The sequence below is a fragment of the Leptodactylus fuscus genome, chromosome 4 (genome assembly GCF_031893055.1).
Source record: "Leptodactylus fuscus isolate aLepFus1 chromosome 4, aLepFus1.hap2, whole genome shotgun sequence".
Lineage (NCBI taxonomy): Eukaryota > Metazoa > Chordata > Amphibia > Anura > Leptodactylidae > Leptodactylus > Leptodactylus fuscus.
In genome coordinates this window covers 69,384,393-69,403,856 of record NC_134268.1, presented here as the reverse complement: position 1 = coordinate 69,403,856, position 19,464 = coordinate 69,384,393, and the positions used below count along the sequence as shown (strand labels likewise).

Here is a 19,464-nt window from a genome sequence, read left to right as displayed (position 1 = left end):
CCTTAGATGACACAGTCAATATTAACCAAGGCTTCTAAAGAGAGATAGGAAGGTTCTGCTTTCAGCCTATTAGAACCCCACAATGTGATTGTGGGCCGCTGGTGGGTTTGGTGGTAGCAAAACTATTCTTTGAAAATCATTCAATATCCATATATAAATATATAATAAAATACATACACATATATATATATATATATATATATATATATATATATATATATATATATATATATAATGCATATTTGGCTTTCCCCCTGTTGTAAGAATGTAGAATAAAGTTCTTATCTATATATATATAAAAAAACAAAAAACCTTACCTAATAAAATGATTCAATAAGTTTAATGCATCTCCCCCATCCCACAAATAAATAAACCCCTTATACTGTTGCAATGGTGAAAAAGTTGTTTGGTCCCTGAAGCCGGTCCTTTATGTTTGTTCAGTCGGGCCAGCCTTATTTGTTTAGTACATGTCTGTTTTGTTTAATATGACGTTTAGTAATAATGCAATGTAAAAGGTTTGCTACAGGCTGTTTTACTGTATATGCAAATTCCTTATCACATTCATAAAATAAATATTAAATACATATTCTAAATAAAAATAAAACAATAATAAAATAATAATAATAATAGTAGTAATTTAAATTATTCATAAATATTCTCTGCAATGCATGCAAGCATCAGGAGAGCTTCAGTTGCATTGCTATGGGGTCTGTATAGATGTGTTTATATGGCATACACCTTTTTATGTAAGCTATATATTATGACCTCATACATATAGTAACTAGAGATGATCGAGTACTATTCGAAACAGCAGTTTTGAATAGCTCACACCCATAGCAATGAATGGAGCCAGCTGGCATGCAGACGGGGCTGGCGTCCTGCTGCTTAACCCCCTGCGTGCCAGCTGCGTCCATTCATTCCTATGGGTGCGAGCTTTTCGAAACTGCCATTTCGAATAGTACTCGCTCATCTCTAATAGTAACAATTTTTTTTTTCAGAGCCACGAAGTCGACCATTCCCTACTCCAACTGCAAAACCGATGACTCCCGTCTCATTGACCTCTGAGAATGGAAACGCAAATGGGTACAAGCCTGGATTTTTATGTTCAGGTAATCTCCATATTTTTTTTTTTTCTTCTATCACCATACTATTACTAGGATAGTAACCTTTTAAACGAAAAGTAAGTAATATTTAGACACTGGTGAGTTTTTAAATTATTAGAAATTTTGGTCACAAAATAGTTTAGGCTTCTGCCTTATTGATCAAGCAAAAGTAATATATAATGAGACAACCCATTTTATCATTTGTTAGAGGCATGCATGGTTTTTGCTTCATGTATATGCCCTGATATGATTTATAGCTAAGAAATCCTATCCTTTGCAACATACATTCACTGATCTCATTGGATTTTTTATTTATTTATAAATCTAACAATTGGCATTACTGATGTTTTGACAGAGATACAATCACATGCCTCATTGAAACCACCTACTGCTCTTAATATAAGTGCTCCTCAGGATCTGTCCCGCAATAAGGGTATCGTGAAGCCATTACCATTACCCGGGCACATTGTAGGAAAGGCTTTTCCTGCAGGTGAGAGTGTGTGTTTTTAGAAGCTGTCCTTATACTGTATATGTAAATGCCTTTATGTTAAAGATTTGTTACTGATTTGTTTCTTCTAGCATCAATTTCAATCCAAGCACCACAGATTACTAATGGTACTATGAATGGCACAAGAGCCACGGTACTAAATCCAGTGTCATCTCTGCCACTCGCTCATTCCTCTCCAAGTCCTGGATGCTATGCTGGTGATAGTGGTGCGGATCTTTATGCCTAAATGTTGTAATTGCATCTGTATGAAATATTGGTGTATTTCTTTATTTGTGTGTACATTACATTTTCTGTTAATTTTTTAAATCTTTTATTCATTTTTATTTCTCCAGCAATGATGACTTTTTCTGGTCCACCAAAGAAAAGACACAAAGGGTGGCCACCTAACTCCCCAATTCAAGCACCAACTTTGTCTTTTCCATCACTTCCTTTTATGCCACTATCAAGACCAGGTCAGAGGGCTCACAGCCCCTTCCCTTTCCCACCCACCCAAAAATAAAAAAATAAAAAAATCGGTGTAAGTACATAGAAGTTAAGTACTAAGTTCCATGTTCTTATTCCCTAGCCTCTCTATCACAGCCAGCTTTGGGTGGCGTTTTCCAGCCACAACCAATTCCAGCTGGGGAAACCGTAAGTGTGCCTGAAAATTTATTGCATAACTCAGGTGTGCGGCCTGTCATATTGATAGGTGAGTCTCAAAAGAATAACAGTTTACGCCAACAGTATGACCTAAAGACTGTCTCAGTTTGATGTTTAGTAACCTGTTATGTGAACGATTTGATTCCAATGTTCATTACTAATTCTAATTTATATTTGACATAGCGATAATATGTATTGCCTTTAATGCACACGTTGCTATCTATCTTACAGGTTATGGTACATTGCCATACTTCTATGGAAATGTTGGAGATCTTGTTGTAAGTCCATTGTTGGTAAATTGCTACAAGTTACAGGAATCGGAGAAACAGGAGCTGGATCTGATGGGGGTGTCCAGCAGTCAGTTCCTTAGTGTGGAAAATCTGATTCTTCTGACAATCCAGTACCTTGTGACTCTTGGTGAGATTTAGCTTTTTTTTTTTTTTTTTAATGTAAACTGAATTTATTACAGACCATACAATAATTCCATTTTTTTAATTGTGTTATGGGTTTATAGAAAAATATGATGTAATACCTTCATTAATTCTTCTTGCCCTTGGGAAAGGGTCGTCTTTGTTCTGTAACCTTGGAGATCAGAGCATTTTATTATGGCGATCCACATCTGAACACTGAGAACTGTTTGCTTTTTCCCCAGTACACACCTGATATGAGTGTGTATTTTCTTTATCTTTGGTAAATTTGTTCTTTTATTTCAATTGTTGGTTACTCTTGTTCTTTTAGGTTCAGATCAGATACCCATTCGTGAAGCATTTGAGCAAATTGTGCTAAAAGCCTTGCAGGAATTTAACTATAAAGATGGCTCCATGCAGATGAACGCTCCTGGGATGTCTGTATCACAAGTTCAGCTTCCATGGCTAGCCCGCTTGTCAGCTAGCGTTTCTCAAGATTTGGTTCATGTCCTTGTTACACAGAATTCACTGTCAGAGGGCATTTCTGAGACTCTTCGTTCTCTTAGTGATGTGACACCCCTGCAGAAGCTTCCGGACTATGTAGTAGTGATCTGTTGCTCAAAGCAGCGAGGAAATGAATTTTGTGTGATGGCTCTTGGTAAGTAGCTGCCATAGGCAGGTTCTGTAGGACTCTTGGAATAATGTACTAATACTTCCCAGGCATATTCTCTAGTATTTTTTTCTAATAGACCACAGGTGAAACAGTTATTCACTCCACTTTTTTTTTGCATAAATGAACTAGAGTAGATTTCTATCAAGACACGAAGCCTGGAAAAGAATGTGACCGATTCATGATGGGGCCTTAACCTCCTCATGAATAATGCAGTGCACTGTCGGCTTTCACGATCAGTGCCCCAGGTGAGGAGCTATCGGTGCTGGCACCGTAGCTCTTCACCGTCAGAAGGGGTTCCTGCCAGTCAGTCAGGAACGCCCTTCCTCACAGCAACGTCTATAGCCTATAACCGCTCTCACAGTAACGTGCTATAGGTGCTGCTGTGAAGAAGGGCGTTCCTAACTGACTGTCAGGAACACCCTTCTGACGGTGAAGAGCTATGGTACCGGCACCTATAGCTCTTCACCCGGGTCACAGAACGGGAAAGCCGACAGTGTGCTGCATTCAGCGCATTGTCTGCTTTCTAGTTGTATATAAAACCGCATGTGTCCCAAGTGATGAAAGGTCCTCTTTAAGAACAGCATATAATATGCCAGTCTTTGAATCTGCAATTGCAGATGTTCAGGTTAACTCCACTACATCTTTATATTCTATAATCTCTTCAGTCGCAATTAAGTTTTTTCCCAGTTTTGGGATGACCATTTGTTGCCATGGTAATTTCATCCGATTGGTACACATGATGCAACAGAAATAGTTGAGAAAAAAGATTATCACAAGATCTTCTCAGCCAGAGGTTTGTTCAGTACATGACCTGTCTTTTGTGTTTACATGTCATGGCACCATGACTTACAATAGAAAGGACTGGACTGCTTTAGTGTTCTCTTGTGTTTGTTCACGTTGTAATGTCATTGATGGTCGCCAAGTCAGCTGGCACAGATCCTTGTTGAAGTATGGTGGTTTATTTATAGCAGAGTAGAAAAAAAACAAAAATGAAATTACTTTTTTCAGGAAAATACCAGTCCCGGATTCTGGCTGAGAGTATGCTGACAACAAGCGAATTCTTGAAGGAGATCAGCTATGAGTTCATCACAGGCAAGGTCGGCCTTTTGGCCTCACACTTTAAAAACACATCTATGGGTAAGTATTTCTTCTGGCTTGAGCAGATGAATGACAATAACTGTATTGCTCAGTCTCAAAATAATATTCTTGGAGATGAGTTTTAGTTATATATAATGATCTTTAGGGTTCCCAGTAAATGCTTGTATGACACTCTATATCCACGAAGGACGACACAATGGAAGAAGGCCGTGTTTTGATCTGTGAATAAGCTGGCCATTACTGTAGAATATAATGCGTCACAAGGTGGCTGATCAGTCATCCATGGGATTGTTCTTATGAAGGTTTCCACTAGTAACATACTCGCAAATCAAACCTTAGAATAGGGCCAATGTACTTATGCAGAGATCGGACTGTTATTTGATATTACACTTATCGATTTCAGCATTTTTATTTTATTTTTTTAAATTTGGTTATTAACTAGGTGATGATTTGGACAAACTGCTGGAGAAAATTCAGAGGAAGAGAGGAGATAATGTTATTATCCCTTTTAATGGAGATGTAAAAGAATGTGTCTCATCCCTGGAAGCAGCCAGTATGGTTCCTACACTTGGAAGAGGTAGGGTTTGGCAAATGGTCATTTTTTTTGTTCTGTTAATTCAATCTCTAAAGCAGTATACAAGAAAAAAACAAGAATCTGAACAACTAGCAGCAGGGGTGTAACATGTTACCCTGAAGCCCCTTAGTAAAACTAATAGGGGCCCACTCTATAATCAACACTTTAGACAGCAAGTTCAGAACTTGAAAAGTTCACACTTATTTTGGTTTCCGCTACACACAGGGATAAAGCACATAGTGATGTCAGTGTATTGGGATAATGCATGCAGTAGTGTCGCAGTATCAGGCTAAAAGACTCACAAAAGGTTTAATGTGCACACTGTGATGTCACCGCATATGAAGAAAGTCATTCTAATGTCGCATGCAGGCATTGTGAGATTCCAGTAAAGTAATGCAGATGCATTCAGTTTTTCATATTTCCTTAAATTATCAATATCAATACCATTATCACGATCTGCTGCCCTGGTAGTTACATTCATGGCAAAAGAGAAGAGGGGAAAATATTATATATATCTCACACATATTTAGTATGATCACTGAGGGAGTCAGAAGTTGAATCCCCATTGATCTGATCTTAAAGGGATTGTGCTATAAATAAATCATGTATCCTCAGTGAGGGTCTTGACTGGTGAGGTCTGCACTGATCCTGAGAAGGAGGGTTGTTCTACCTCTAATTGTGCAATCCCCTGGAGGAAGCATGAACTTGTGCTCCCATTCACTTCATTGGGAGCACTGGAGATAGCCAAGAGCTTTACCTCAGCTATCTCTGGCTCTCCCACCACCCCCTTCCCGCGAGAGCCTAGATAGCATATGATGTACCAAAACTGTCAGGCTGTCAGTGTCGGGGAGGAGCGGTCAGAGGTACTTTGAGGCACGTCCCCTTTCCCCCTCCTACCTGATGCTACGTACCTGGCAGTACAGAGTCTAAATAGCATATATGGAACCACAACCCATCGCTTATTGCATTGGAGAAGAATATGGCTGCACTGGAAGAGATGCTAAGAACTGGAGGTGGGGAAAGTTTCCTTGTAGGAGGATGTACTTGGCTGTATTTACTCACTTGAGCACCAGCTACATATGGAAGAGACACCTGTATAAAGACTATAGAAGTTTAGTGAATGTCATAAAAAGGTATATTATTTCTCACTAAGGCACTAAACAGAAAGCAACAAAAACCCTGCACAGCTCTGAGTTGATATCCTAAAGGTTTATCAAGTCTGTAAGAGTAAAACAGTTTGATTGGAAATCCGTCCTAATAAAACATTGTAGCAGAAATGCCTGGATTTCTAGAACAATGCTGAAGGAGAGTTTCAGCCTTTGTAAAATATAAATGCTTTTATTCTTCTCTAAATATAGAAGTAATGGACCTGCTCACACAGATAAAATGGGTTGCTTTTCAAATTTTGTCAAAATTACCAGTTTATCTATTGGTAATTTCTTTTGGTGATATTTGTAGTAAATAAGTAGATGGAAAAGTAAAATAATGAAGATTCGGAAATTGCTCTTTCCTTATTTTTCTCACCATAGATCACGGACAAGCCAGCCTGCCTGGACTTAGACTTCAGTTCTCATGGAGAGCAACATTTTATCACCTCTAAGCTTTACAATCCAGTTTACTTTATGACAGCTAGTAAACCTCAGAATTTCTGTAAATGACTGTAATATTGAATTACATTACAGAATGGCAATATTGCTCATGTGTACATTAGAGGAAAAGAGGATTATTTTCCAGTCTGTACAAAGAAATGCGGTCAATTATTGATGACCCCTAAAACATCCAGTCTGAGTGTTTCGTGAAGTCATGTAACATACCCATATATCTTCAGGCTTGTTATAAATGTGAGGTTGAAAATCCCAGAAGCTAAGTAGGTTTAAAAGTGCTCTATCATTGGGGATATGCATTTTAAACTAAGGACCAGTTGGAGTAGCCATTAGAAAGGCTATTTTACTCCTACTTTTGGTTCACTCCTCAGTTTTTAGAAATAAATCGCTTTTTCCATTTATCCAAATGAGGCTCATAAAGCACAGGTTGCGTTTCCCCCTGTGCTCCAAGCACAGTTTCTTCATTGAATTGCATGCTGCTTCCTGGGCCATTGCATCATGCCCCCTGCGATGTCCTGGTCCTCCTAGCTTGTGTAGGAATAGAATAAAGATGGCCGCTGAGCATGCGGTATCGCAAATTTGATGTTTCAGAAACCTTAAAAGCATATAAAAAGATTTTTTTTTTTTTTTGGTGTGTTACAGGCTGCAGCATAGACAACTTCGAGATATGCCAGTCTCAACTGATGGTTGCTCGGAAGCTTCTGTCTCAGGTGTGTGCCATTGCCGATAGTGGAAGTCAATGTCTTGACCTGGGCCGTTTCAGCAAAGTGGATTTTCTAATTGTTGTCCCTCGCTCGGAAGCTCTGGTACAGCAGACCTTGCACAGAATTCGAGATTCAGGTAAGATCTTGATATTGCATTAAATGATAGGATCACTTATATGATTTAATAATATAGCTTGATATTACTTTATTGGTTAACAAAATGAAAAGTCCATGAATTTTGCCTAGAACCCATTTTATTTTTAACATTTGTAAATAAGAAAAGTGATGCATACATATCATATATATGGAATTCTGCTTCATTTTTACAGGGGTCCTAACAGATTTAGGACTAGAGGAGTCTGCGTGTGCAAATCAGCGAGCTGACAAATATGTCCTCCGACTTGATGCCGACTTCCAACCCAAATTTGATGCGTTTTTGAGAAAAGTGAATCAAAATCCTTACACGTTGTTTGTTCTTATACATGATAATAGCCATGTGGATGTAATAAGGTAACCTTACTGGACACAAAAAAGTGTTAAATGGTGTAAAAAGTTAATTTATGTAGCCAACTATAAGGATTAAGGTTCAGAAGCATTTAACTGAAATAAAATAGGCTGAGCAAATGTCAAGTAGTCAATGCACTTGGCTACTGTTTGCTGAAGTCTTCTCTGCCATTAAAATTATACTGTATCAACCAGCCCTGAGTTATTTTCTGTTGCATCCATCTGAGAGCTTCTGTAGATGTCTGACTGCAAAAGTATGTAGTAGCCCCATGTGGGCCACCACCGAGTATTACAGTCACTGCAAAGTGGATGAGATTCTAGCAAATGTGGGGAAAAACCATGGTGCATTGCCTATAGTGGGCACTTAGCGTAAGGGATTTTTCTGGCCCCAACACAAGATATACTGAATACTGTTGTATATGGTATTAAATAAATGGGGTTAGGCAGGGTTCACACTAACATTGGATTCCAACATTGGATTCCAACATTGGATGAAGCTGCCTGTTTAAAAAAAAAAAAAACAACAACAAAAAAAACAAAAACGGACACCTATCATAACAGAATAAGGGAGCGTTCACACTACCGTCATTGTCCGACTGCTAGTGCCGTTCAAAATTTTGCACGGACATTAGGAGTGGACACTAGCTGTGACTGTGACACTTTTCATTCATTTAAATGGCGATTGGGTGCGTTCTTTTGCACTCCGTGTCTGTCCTTAAGTGTACGTTTGTAAAGATGTCCAACATTTCAAGCGGACAGCAAAACCCAACATGTAGTTTTTTTTCTGTTCGCTTGAAAAGTCAGACATCTTTACAAATGGACAGTTAAGGACAGGCACAGAGTGCAAAAGAACGCACCCGATCACCATTTAAATGAATGAAAAGTGTCACGGACACAGCTAGTGACTGCTCCTAATGTACGTGCGAGATTTTGAGCGGACACTAGGAGCGGACACTACACGCCCCCTAACTGACACCAACTGATGTTAATGTGTCCATTTAACTGATTCATTTAATGGATCAATTGAGAAAAAAAAATGGACACTTTACTTTGAGTTAGTGTCCCTTTGTGTCATTTCGTGTCCGTTAGTGGGGTTAAAAATTATTTCTGCGCATGCTCATTAAAGAACACAGTAAAAAAAAATGGATACTAAGGGACACCTGTCCGTTATCCATAGACTTTAAAGGGGTTGTCCCATCACAAGGATCCTATCTATACTGTTTGTTAATGTGAATGTAAGACTTTTCCTAGGGGGGGGGGCGTTGGAGCGGAATAACAGCATCGCTTCTGCCGCTGCTGGCTTCATGCAGGGCAGAAGCATAGCGATCTTGCAGGCATCTGTGCTGGCGTCTACACTCCCCGGCATCCTCCTCTCTATTACAGAGGATGCCGGGTCTGGATTCACATATGCACAGCCAGCGGCGAGATGCCGCTGGCCCTGCGTGCACGCTCATAGACCAGTCTAGCCTTCATAATGCGAATACAGACCCGGCACCCGCTGTAATAGAGAGAGAGAGGCGGATGTCGGGTCTGTATTCGCATTTGTGAAGGCTAGACTGGTCTATGAGCGCGCACACAGGGCCAGCGGCATCTCGCCACTTGGCTTTGCATATGTGACCCCGCCCACCAATGACGCAACAAAGCCGGAAGACAGAAGATTTTTCAACAACGAAGACTGGTGAGTATGCGACGTGGGACAACCCCTTTAATGTTAAAAAATAACAGATGATGCCAATCATGAAACCGTTTATCTTAACATACACAAAAGTCCTGCATGTAGGATTTTTTTTCTGTGAAAAAAAAAACGGACATGCGTCGGATTGGGTGTAAAGGAACATTACCAGACATGAGAGAAAATCCACTGAAATGAATGGAAATTTTAACAGATTTCAGACAGTTCAGGTGACAGACAGGATTTCAGACAGGATTGGTGACCATCAGTAAGACACTACTGATGGTCACCAATGGTAGTGTGAAAGCCCCCTTAAATAAGTGAGATTCTTGGAGTAAATATTGAGTTATAAGGTACTGGGCACATTAAAAATAATTTTAAAAAAAATCCATCAGTCCCTATAATAATTGTTACATTATGCTGTTCCTTTTGTTCCCTGTAAAGGCAGAGCTGTTATGTATATTATGTCTATCATATAAACTGTTGTACAATACATGATATATTTCTCTTCAGTGCTTTATCGGGGACATTACCTCATGGAGATCCCAGCCTGGGCCTTTCTGACCGGATTATTAATAGTAGTGAAGTCCAAGAGGCTCTGAATCTCATTGTGCTGCAAGTTAGTGCCTTCCCTTACGCCTTACAGACACAGCAGTCCAAAATCAGCCCCAGCAATGAAGTGCACTGGATTCAGTCAGACACAGTGGTAAGGAATTAATTTTTTGTTGGTGTTTTTTGTTTATTTTGTAATACATGCTTTTAAAGAATAATGCTTCTTTCTCCATTTATCAGACTTTCCCTCACCCTTCCCTTCACTCCCTCTTCTCTCTAGTAGCACCTGCATCCATATCCAACCTCATACACAGACATCTATGTAGAGAGGAGGAGGCTGCTGCCAGCTAGTAAATGATTGTCACTTTCAGTACAGTTATAAAGCATTATCTTACTAGATATAGTAGAATCAGAAGAGCAATCTTCATTATTAATAGAGATGAGCGAACAGTGTTCTATCGAACTCATGTTCGATCGGATATTAGGCTGTTCGGCATGTTCGAATCGAATCGAACACCGCGTGGTAAAGTGCGCCATTACTCGATTCCCCTCCCACCTTCCCTGGCGCCTTTTTTGCTCCAATAACAGCGCTGGGTAGGTGGGACAGGAACTACGACACCGGTGACGTTGAAAAAAGTAGGCAAAACCCATTGGCTGCCGAAAACATGTGACCTCTAATTTAAAAGAACAGCGACGCCCAGCTTCGCGTCATTCTGAGCTTGCAATTCACCGAGGACGGAGGTTTCCGTCCAGCTAGCTAGGGCTTAGATTCTGGGTAGGCAGGGACAGGCTAGGATAGGAAGGAGAAGACAACCAACAGCTCTTGTAAGAGCTAAATTCCAGGGAGAAGCTTGTCAGTGTAACGTGGCACTGACGGGCTCAATCGCCGCAACCCAGCTTTCCCAGGATCCTGAATGGAATACACTGTCAGTGTATTCCCGTATACCCGATATATACCCCGATACCCGTTCCAACGGTGTGCCCCCCCACCTTCACCCCAGAAATACCCTGCAAGTCCCCTAGCAATAGAATTGGGGCTATATACACCCACAATTTTTACTACTGGTATACAGTGCCATTGTCTGACTGGGAATTCAAAGAATATATTGGGAATACAAATACCCTCATTTCTTGCTACTGCCATATAGTGCCAGTTTCTGACTGGTAATTCAAAGAATATATTGGGGTTACGTGCACCCACAATTTTTACTACTGGTATACAGTGCCATTGTCTGACTGGGAATTCAAAGAATATATTGGGAATACAAATACCCTCATTTCTTGCTACTGCCATATAGTGCCAGTGTCTGACTGGGAATTCAAAGAATATATTGGGAATACAAATACCCTCATTTCTTGCTACTGCCATATAGTGCCAGTGTCTGACTGGGAATTCAAAGAATATATTGGGGTTACGTGCACCCACAATTTTTACTACTGGTATACAGTGCCATTGTCTGACTGGGAATTCAAAGAGTATATTGGGAATACAAATACCCTCATTTCTTGCTACTGCCATATAGTGCCAGTTTCTGACTGGGAATTCAAAGAATATATTGGGGTTACGTGCACCCACAATTTTTACTACTGGTATACAGTGCCATTGTCTGACTGGGAATTCAAAGAATATATTGGGGTTATAAATACCCTCATTTCTTGCTACTGCCATATAGTGCCAGTTTCTGACTGGGAATTCAAAGAATATATTGGGGTTACGTGCACCCACAATTTTTACTACTGGTATACAGTGCCATTGTCTGACTGGGAATTCAAAGAGTATATTGGGAATACAAATACCCTCATTTCTTGCTACTGCCATATAGTGCCAGTTTCTGACTGGGAATTCAAAGAATATATTGGGGTTACGTGCACCCACAATTTTTACTACTGGTATACAGTGCCATTGTCTGACTGGGAATTCAAAGAATATATTGGGGTTATAAATACCCTCATTTCTTGCTACTGCCATATAGTGCCAGTTTCTGACTGGTAATTCAAAGAATATATTGGGGTTACGTGCACCCACAATTTTTACTACTGGTATACAGTGCCATTGTCTGACTGGGAATTCAAAGAATATATTGGGGTTATAAATACCCTCATTTCTTGCTACTGCCATATAGTGCCAGTTTCTGACTGGTAATTCAAAGAATATATTGGGGTTACGTGCACCCACAATTTTTACTACTGGTATACAGTGCCATTGTCTGACTGGGAATTCAAAGAGTATATTGGGAATACAAATACCCTCATTTCTTGCTACTGCCATATAGTGCCAGTTTCTGACTGGGAATTCAAAGAATATATTGGGGTTACGTGCACCCACAATTTTTACTACTGGTATACAGTGCCATTGTCTGACTGGGAATTCAAAGAGTATATTGGGAATACAAATACCCTCATTTCTTGCTACTGCCATATAGTGCCAGTTTCTGACTGGGAATTCAAAGAATATATTGGGGTTACGTGCACCCACAATTTTTACTACTGGTATACAGTGCCATTGTCTGACTGGGAATTCAAAGAATATATTGGGGTTATAAATACCCTCATTTCTTGCTACTGCCATATAGTGCCAGTTTCTGACTGGTAATTCAAAGAATATATTGGGGTTACGTGCACCCACAATTTTTACTACTGGTATACAGTGCCATTGTCTGACTGGGAATTCAAAGAGTATATTGGGAATACAAATACCCTCATTTCTTGCTACTGCCATATAGTGCCAGTTTCTGACTGGGAATTCAAAGAATATATTGGGGTTACGTGCACCCACAATTTTTACTACTGGTATACAGTGCCATTGTCTGACTGGGAATTCAAAGAATATATTGGGGTTATAAATACCCTCATTTCTTGCTACTGCCATATAGTGCCAGTTTCTGACTGGTAATTCAAAGAATATATTGGGGTTACGTGCACCCACAATTTTTACTACTGGTATACAGTGCCATTGTCTGACTGGGAATTCAAAGAGTATATTGGGAATACAAATACCCTCATTTCTTGCTACTGCCATATAGTGCCAGTTTCTGACTGGGAATTCAAAGAATATATTGGGGTTACGTGCACCCACAATTTTTACTACTGGTATACAGTGCCATTGTCTGACTGGGAATTCAAAGAGTATATTGGGAATACAAATACCCTCATTTCTTGCTACTGCCATATAGTGCCAGTTTCTGACTGGGAATTCAAAGAATATATTGGGGTTACGTGCACCCACAATTTTTACTACTGGTATACAGTGCCATTGTCTGACTGGGAATTCAAAGAATATATTGGGGTTATAAATACCCTCATTTCTTGCTACTGCCATATAGTGCCAGTTTCTGACTGGTAATTCAAAGAATATATTGGGGTTACGTGCACCCACAATTTTTACTACTGGTATACAGTGCCATTGTCTGACTGGGAATTCAAAGAGTATATTGGGAATACAAATACCCTCATTTCTTGCTACTGCCATATAGTGCCAGTTTCTGACTGGGAATTCAAAGAATATATTGGGGTTACGTGCACCCACAATTTTTACTACTGGTATACAGTGCCATTGTCTGACTGGGAATTCAAAGAGTATATTGGGAATACAAATACCCTCATTTCTTGCTACTGCCATATAGTGCCAGTTTCTGACTGGGAATTCAAAGAATATATTGGGGTTACGTGCACCCACAATTTTTACTACTGGTATACAGTGCCAATTTCTAACTAGGAATTCAAAATGCGCAAGGCTCCCGGAAAGGGACGTGGACGAGGCCGTGGGCGAGGTCGGGGGAATGGTTCTGGGGAGCAAGGTAGCAGTGAAGCCACAGGGCGTCCCGTGCCTACTCCTGTGGGGCAGCAAGCATTGCGCCACTCCACAGTGCCAGGGTTGCTTGCCACATTAACTAAACTGCAGGGTACAAACCTTAGTAGGCCCGAGAACCAGGAACAGGTCTTGCAATGGCTGTCAGAGAACGCTTACAGCACATTGTCCAGCAGCCAGTCAGACTCTGCCTCCTCTCCTCCTATTACCCAACAGTCTTGTCTTCCTTCCTCCCAAAATTCCGAAGCTTTACAGAACAATAACCCAAACTGTCCCTGCTCCCCAGAGCTGTTCTCCGCTCCTTTCATTGTCCCTCAACCTGCCTCTCCACGTCACGATTCCACGAACCTAACAGAGGAGCATCTGTATCCAGATGCTCAAACACTAGAGTCTCCTCCATCTCCGTTCGATTTGGTGGTGGATGACCAGCAACCCACCCTCATCGACGATGATGTGACGCAGTTGCCGTCAGGGCATCCAGTTGACCGGCGCATTGTGCGGGAGGAGGAGATGAGACAGGAGTTGGAAGAGGAAGTGGTGGATGATGAGGACACTGACCCGACCTGGACAGGGGGGATGTCAAGCGGGGAAAGTAGTGTGGATGTTGAGGCAGGTGCAGCACCAAAAAGGGTAGCTAGAGGCAGAGGCAGAGGTCAGCAGCTTAGGCGAAGCCAGGCCACACCCGGAATCTCCCAAGATGTTCCAGTTCGTACCCAGCCCCGAAAAACTCCCACCTCGAGGGCACGTTTCTCGAAGGTGTGGAGTTTTTTCAAGGAATGCGCCGAGGACAGATATAGTGTTGTCTGCACAATTTGCCTCTCGAAATTGATTAGGGGCTCTGAGAAGAGCAACCTGTTCACCACTTCAATGCGCCGTCATTTGGAATCCAAGCACTGGAATCAGTGGCAGGCAGCAACGGCAGGACAAAGGCCGACTGCCGTTCACGCCACTGCCACTGCCTCTGCCTCTGCCTCTGCCACTGCCACTGCTGACTGTGCTGGCGATGCACTCCAGAGGACGAGCCAGGACACCACTTCATCTGCCTCCGCCACTTTGTTGACTTCTACCTCATCCTCCCCTGGTCCTGTCTTATCTCCTTCTCCTGCACCATCAAAGGCACCATCAGGCGTTTCTTTACAACAACCCACCATCTCTCAGACATTGGAGCGGCGGCAGAAATACACTGCTAACCACCCACACGCGCAAGCCTTGAACGCCAACATCGCTAAACTGCTGGCCCAGGAGATGTTGGCGTTCCGGCTTGTTGAAACTCCCGCCTTCCTGGACCTGATGGCAACTGCGGCACCTCGCTATGCCGTCCCTAGCCGTCACTACTTCTCCCGGTGTGCCGTCCCCGCCTTGCACCAGCACGTGTCACTCAACATCAGGCGGGCCCTTAGTTCCGCGCTTTGCACAAAGGTCCACTTGACCACCGACGCGTGGACAAGTGCATGCGGACAGGGACGCTACATTTCACTGACGGCACACTGGGTGAATGTAGTTGAGGCTGGGACTGCTTCCCAAACTGGCCCGGTGTACCTCGTCTCCCCGCCTAACATTCCTGGCAGGGACACGAGAAGAACACCCCCCTCCTCCTCCTCCTCCTCTACCGCCTCCTCCTCCGCCACCGCCTCCTCCTCCGCCACCGCCTCCTCCTCCGCTGTTAGATTGACCCCAGCTACGAGTTGGAAACGTTGCAGCACTGGCGTTGGTAGACGTCAGCAGGCTGTGCTGAAGCTGATCAGCTTGGGGGACAGACAGCACACTGCCTCCGAGGTGAGGGATGCCCTCCTCGATGAGACGGCAATATGGTTTGAGCCGCTGCACCTGGGCCCAGGCATGGTCGTTTGTGATAACGGCCGGAACCTGGTAGCAGCTCTGGAGCTTGCCGGACTCCAACATGTTCCATGCCTGGCCCACGTCTTCAACCTAGTGGTGCAACGTTTCCTAAAGAGCTACCCCAATGTTCCAGAGCTACTGGTGAAAGTGCGGCGCATGTGCGCCCACTTTCGCAAGTCGACAGTAGCCGCTGCTAGCTTAAAATCTCTCCAGCAACGCCTGCATGTGCCACAACACCGGCTTTTGTGCGACGTCCCCACACGCTGGAACTCAACGTTTCAGATGTTGAATAGAGTGGTTGAGCAGCAGAGACCTTTGATGGAATACCAGCTACAAAACCCTAGGGTGCCACAAAGTCAGCTGCCTCAGTTTCACATCCATGAGTGGCCATGGATGAGAGACCTTTGTGACATCCTACGGGTCTTTGAGGAGTCCACAAGGAGGGTGAGCTCTGAGGATGCGATGGTGAGCCTTACAATCCCGCTCTTGTGTGTTCTGAGAGAATCCCTGATTGACATCAGGGATAACTCAGATCACACAGAGGAGTTAGGGATAGCATCCGATCCGTCACAGCTGGAGAGTAGGTCCACACATCTGTCCGCTTCACTGCGTTTAATGGAGGAGGAGGAGGAGGAGGAGGAGGAAGAAGAGTTGTCCGATGATGTGATGGTGATACAGGAGGCTTCCGGGCAACTTCGAATCGTCCCATTGTTGCAGCGCGGATGGGTAGACATGGAGGATGAGGAGGAAATGGAGATTGAACTTTCCGGTGGGGCCAGAGGAGTCATGCCAACTAACACTGTGGCAGACATGGCTGAGTTCATGTTGGGGTGCTTTACAACCGACAAGCGTATTGTCAAAATCATGGAGGACAACCAGTACTGGATCTTTGCTATCCTTGACCCCCGGTATAAAAACAACATCTCGTCTTTTATTCCGGTAGAGGGGAGGGCCAATCGCATCAATGCTTGCCACAGGCAATTGGTGCAGAATATGATGGAGATGTTTCCAGCATGTGACGTTGGCGGCAGGGAGGGCAGTTCCTCCAGTAGGCAACCAAGTTCTCACCGGTCCACACAAACGAGGGGCACACTGTCTAAGGTCTGGGACACCTTGATGGCACCCCCTCGCCAAAGTGCCGCCACGGAGGGTCCTAGTGTCACCAGGCGTGAGAAGTATAGGCGCATGTTGCGGGAATACCTTTCCGACCACAGCCCTGTCCTCTCCGACCCCTCTGCGCCCTACACGTATTGGGTGTCGAAGTTGGACCTGTGGCTTGAACTTGCCCTATATGCCTTGGAGGTGCTGTCCTGTCCTGCCGCCAGCGTCCTATCTGAGAGGGTGTTCAGTGCAGCCGGTGGCATCATCACTGACAAGCGCACCAGTCTGTCAGCTGAGAGTGCCGACCGGCTCACTTTGATAAAAATGAACCACCACTGGGTAGAGCCGTCATTTTTGTGCCCACCTGTGTAAAGCACCCCAACATGAAACTCCATGTCTGTACTCAACCTCTCCAATTCCTCCGCATCCTCATACTCATCCACCATAAGCGTTGCACAATTCTGCTAATACTAGGCTCCCTCCACCCTGATTTCCCCCAACTCTGCTGGTTAGAGGCTCCCTCCACCCTGATTTCCACCAACTCTGCTGGTTAGAGGCTCCCTCCACCATGAATTTGCCCAAACTGGGCTGTTTAGAGGCTCCCTCCACCATGAATTGGTCCAAACTGGGGTGGTTAGAGGCTCCCTCCACCATGAATTGGTCCAAACTGGGGTGGTTAGAGGCTCCCTCCACCATTAATTGGTCCAAACTGGGCTGGTTAGAGGCTCCCTCCACAATTAATTGGTCCAAACTGGGCTAATTAGAGGCTCCCTCCACCATGAATTGGTCCAAACTGGGTTTTTTAGAGGCTCCCTCCACCATTAATTGGTCCAAACTGGGCTGGTTAGAGGCTCCCTCCACAATTAATTGGTCCAAACTGGGCTAATTAGAGGCTCCCTCCACCATGAATTGGTCCAAACTGGGTTTTTTAGAGGCTCCCTCCACCATGAATTTGCCCAAACTGGGCTGTTTAGAGGCTCCCTCCACCATGAATTGGTCCAAACTGGGCTGGTTAGAGGCTCCCTCCACCATGAATTTCCCAAAACTTGGCTGTTTAGAGGCTCCCTCCACCATGAATTTGCCCAAACTGGGCTGTTTAGAGGCTCCCTCCACCATTAATTGGTCCAAACTGGGCTGGTTAGAGGCTCCCTCCACCATGAATTTGCCCAAACTGGGGTGGTTAGAGGCTCCCTCCACCATTAATTGGTCCAAACTGGGCTGGTTAGAGGCTCCCTCCACCATGAATTTCCCAAAACTTGGCTGTTTAGAGGCTCCCTCCACCATTAATTGGTCCAAACTGGGCTGGTTAGAGGCTCCCTCCACCATGAATTTGCCCAAACTGGGCTGTTTAGAGGCTCCCTCCACCATTAATTGGTCCAAACTGGGCTGGTTAGAGGCTCCCTCCACCATGAATTTGCCCAAACTGGGCTGTTTAGAGGCTCCCTCCACCATGAATTGGTCCAAACTGGGGTGGTTAGAGGCTCCCTCCACCATGAATTGGTCCAAACTGGGGTGGTTAGAGGCTCCCTCCACCATTAATTGGTCCAAACTGGGCTGGTTAGAGGCTCCCTCCACAATTAATTGGTCCAAACTGGGCTAATTAGAGGCTCCCTCCACCATGAATTGGTCCAAACTGGGTTTTTTAGAGGCTCCCTCCACCATTAATTGGTCCAAACTGGGCTGGTTAGAGGCTCCCTCCACAATTAATTGGTCCAAACTGGGCTAATTAGAGGCTCCCTCCACCATGAATTGGTCCAAACTGGGTTTTTTAGAGGCTCCCTCCACCATGAATTTGCCCAAACTGGGCTGTTTAGAGGCTCCCTCCACCATGAATTGGTCCAAACTGGGCTGGTTAGAGGCTCCCTCCACCATGAATTTCCCAAAACTTGGCTGTTTAGAGGCTCCCTCCACCATGAATTTGCCCAAACTGGGCTGTTTAGAGGCTCCCTCCACCATTAATTGGTCCAAACTGGGCTGGTTAGAGGCTCCCTCCACCATGAATTTGCCCAAACTGGGCTGTTTAGAGGCTCCCTCCACCATGAATTGGTCCAAACTGGGGTGGTTAGAGGCTCCCTCCACCATGAATTGGTCCAAACTGGGCTGGTTAGAGGCTCCCTCCACCATGAATTTGCCCAAACTGGGCTGTTTAGAGGCTCCCTCCACCATGAATTTGCCCAAACTGGGCTGTTTAGAGGCTCCCTCCACCATGAATTGGTCCAAACTGGGCTGGTTAGAGGCTCCCTCCACCATGAATTTCCCAAAACTTGGCTGTTTAGAGGCTCCCTCCACCATTAATTGGTCCAAACTGGGCTGGTTAGAGGCTCCCTCCACCATGAATTTGCCCAAACTGGGGTGGTTAGAGGCTCCCTCCACCATTAATTGGTCCAAACTGGGCTGGTTAGAGGCTCCCTCCACAATTAATTGGTCCAAACTGGGCTAATTAGAGGCTCCCTCCACCATGAATTGGTCCAAACTGGGTTTTTTAGAGGCTCCCTCCACCATGAATTTCCCAAAACTTGGCTGTTTAGAGGCTCCCTCCACCATGAATTGGTCCAAACTGGGCTGGTTAGAGGCTCCCTCCACCATGAATTTCCCAAAACTTGGCTGTTTAGAGGCTCCCTCCACCATTAATTGGTCCAAACTGGGCTGGTTAGAGGCTCCCTCCACCATGAATTTGC

At 43.9% G+C, this 19,464-nt stretch overlaps 1 protein-coding gene across 3 annotated transcripts in view; it reads left to right on the top strand.

Annotated features, from left to right (window-relative positions):
• GREB1L (GREB1 like retinoic acid receptor coactivator) overlaps nt 1-19,464 on the top strand; it is a 93,055-nt gene that overhangs the window by 52,448 nt on the left and 21,143 nt on the right. For all 3 annotated transcript variants that reach the window (XM_075270611.1, XM_075270609.1, XM_075270610.1), the window contains 12 exons: nt 999-1,109; nt 1,459-1,593; nt 1,683-1,817; nt 1,944-2,063; nt 2,177-2,299; nt 2,482-2,667; nt 2,989-3,315; nt 4,339-4,467; nt 4,871-5,005; nt 7,249-7,446; nt 7,640-7,820; nt 10,000-10,192. In XM_075270611.1, the coding sequence (XP_075126712.1) occupies nt 999-1,109; nt 1,459-1,593; nt 1,683-1,817; nt 1,944-2,063; nt 2,177-2,299; nt 2,482-2,667; nt 2,989-3,315; nt 4,339-4,467; nt 4,871-5,005; nt 7,249-7,446; nt 7,640-7,820; nt 10,000-10,192 (1,973 nt within the window). The remainder of the gene's footprint in view (nt 1-998; nt 1,110-1,458; nt 1,594-1,682; nt 1,818-1,943; nt 2,064-2,176; nt 2,300-2,481; nt 2,668-2,988; nt 3,316-4,338; nt 4,468-4,870; nt 5,006-7,248; nt 7,447-7,639; nt 7,821-9,999; nt 10,193-19,464) is intronic.